The 2572-nt window shown below is 43.9% G+C and overlaps 1 protein-coding gene across 1 annotated transcript; it reads left to right on the top strand.

Moving 5' to 3' along the window:
- The first annotated feature begins 347 nt into the window (after window positions 1-347).
- Window positions 348-2351, top strand: LOC100266935 (tyrosine/DOPA decarboxylase 5). Its single transcript, XM_010657397.3, has one exon. The coding sequence runs from the start codon at window positions 414-416 to the stop codon at window positions 2175-2177; it is 1764 nt and encodes a 587-aa protein (XP_010655699.1). The 5' UTR covers window positions 348-413; the 3' UTR covers window positions 2178-2351.
- The last annotated feature ends 221 nt before the right edge of the window (window positions 2352-2572 follow it).

Here is a 2572-nt window from a genome sequence, read left to right as displayed (position 1 = left end):
TTAAAAGATGTTTTAGAAATTCTCTTGAAAAGAAGATTTTTTAAAATAAAATAAATTGTGTTTTCAAGCCACCATTTTAAAAGTAAATAACAATTGTCATTTTTATCTTTTTTATTTGATTTTTAATTTAAAAATTACTATAAATTTGTTAAAATTACCGTCCTCTTGTTAAAAAAAAAATCATGAAAGGTCATCCAGTGGCCTGAGATTGAAGACTGAAAGTGCACATGGATGCCCTCTCTAGAGGTAAATATTTAGAAGATGAAGGGCATTTAGATGACAAGCATTCCTTAAAGGCCATCTATTTACGTGGAACAATCTGTGTGGCATTCAGCACAATTAACACAAGCTGGGCGTGAGAGCCTGAGAGCCTGAGAGCCTGAGAGTAGTAAAGTAGAGAAGGACTAGTCGTGATGACGCCGCTAAACCACCAAGAGTTCAGAAGGCAAGGCCATATGATCATAGACATGTTAGCGGATTATTATCGAGATATTGAGAAATATCCGGTTCGAAGTCAGGTGGAGCCGGGTTATCTTCGTCAACTTATTCCGGAGGATGCCCCCGATTACCCGGAGCCCATTGAAACCATTCTGCAAGATGTGCAGAGGGACATCGTTCCTGGTTTAACCCACTGGCAGAGTCCTAATTACTTTGCTTACTTTCCCTCAAGTGGTAGCATCGCTGGGTTTCTCGGAGAAATGCTTAGCACCGGCTTTAATGTTGTTGGGTTCAACTGGATGGCCTCACCTGCTGCGACTGAACTGGAGAGCATTGTCATGGATTGGCTTGGAAGAATGCTCAGACTTCCCGAGTCTTTTCTTTTCTCCGGCAATGGTGGGGGTGTCATCCATGGAACTACTTGTGAGGCCATCTTGTGCACTCTAGTTGCTGCTAGAGATCAAATGCTGGACCGAGTCGGCAGAGACAACATATTGAGGTTGGTGGTTTATGCCTCCGATCAAACCCATTGTGCACTCCAAAAGGCAGCTCAGGTTGCCGGGATCCACCCCGACAATGTCCGAGTCCTTCAGACAACCAAGTTAGCAGCTTTTGCACTATCACCACACTCACTCAGGTCAGCAATAATCTCGGACAAAGAGGCGGGGATGATACCACTCTTTCTATGTGCCACAGTCGGAACCACTTCATCTACGGCTGTTGATCCAGTTGAGGCACTATGTGATGTAGCAAAAGACTATGGCATATGGGTCCACGTTGATGCTGCATATGCTGGAAGTGCCTGCATTTGCCCTGAGTTTCGGCATTTCATCAATGGTCTTGAAGGTGCAACTTCTTTTAGTTTAAATGCACATAAATGGTTCTTCACTAATCTGGATTGTTGCTGCCTATGGACGAAGGATCCAAGTGCCCTCGTCAAAGCTCTCTCAACCAACCCTGAGTACTTGAGGAACGGGGCTACTAATTCAAAGCGAGTGGTGGACTACAAAGACTGGCAAATTGCACTAAGCCGAAGATTTCGAGCAATGAAACTATGGCTTGTGCTCCGAAGCTATGGCGTTTCCAACCTTAGAAGCTTCATAAGAAGGCACATCGAAATGGCCAAGCATTTTGAACAGCTTATAGCCACGGACAAGAGGTTTGAGGTGGTTGTGCCTAGAAACTTCAGTACGGTCTGTTTTAGGGTTTCACCGTCTGCAATACCTAAAAGGTTTTACCAAAACAGCAACGGTCATGCTGGACATGATCAAAATCTCGGGTACCAAAACGGCAATGGTAGTGCGAGATATGATCAAAATGTCTCATACCAGAACGGGACTGATGGTGCTAGATGTGGCCAAAATCACTCGTACCAGAGCATCAACGGTGGTGCTAGATATGATCAAAATGTCTCACACCAGAATGGCAATGGCGGTGCCAAACGTGATCAAGATCTCTCATACCAGAACGGTAATGCCAACCATGATCAAACCCTCTTACACCAGAACGGTGGTGCCAATGACAAAAAACTCCAAGACAACGAGATTGTCAATGCGCTGAACAGCAAGTTGTTAGAGTCCTTAAATGGGTCCGGTCGTGTATTCATGACTCATGCAATTGTTGGAGGAGTCTACATCATTCGGTTCGCTGTTGGTGCATCACTTACAGAAGAGAGACACGTTAACATGGCATGGGAAGTTATACAACAATATGCCGATGCCATATTGTCCACATCCTAAAGATCGATCGAAGGGCCGGGCGCCGCGTCCATTTTCTTATCCCAATAATAATATCTAGTGTATTTTCAATTTCTCCCGTTTCTCTTTCCATTCCATCCCTCTATCCTATCCCCCTTTATCATCATGGCAAAGAGGGTTTCGCATTAATAAATTCAACTGCCTTATTTGTTTCAACTTTCATGCATGAAATTTATTATGTGTCAGTAAGTAATTAAAAAAAAAGTTGTGATATATGATTAGACAGGATGTGAAGGGGGTGAAGCGGGTTCGGTATGCCTCCCCCATGTCATGTTTTGCTGCGTGACCATGTAATAAAAATGTTGTGATACATGATTCTCACAGCACGGAAAGGGGATGGGGCGGTTCAGGTTTGCCTCCCCTGTATGTCTCTATGT

Source organism: Vitis vinifera, chromosome 10, assembly GCF_030704535.1.
Source record: "Vitis vinifera cultivar Pinot Noir 40024 chromosome 10, ASM3070453v1".
In the NCBI taxonomy this organism is placed as follows: Eukaryota; Viridiplantae; Streptophyta; class Magnoliopsida; order Vitales; family Vitaceae; genus Vitis; species Vitis vinifera.
Note: the sequence above shows the minus strand (reverse complement) of the source record. Positions and strands in the feature narration are given on the sequence as shown.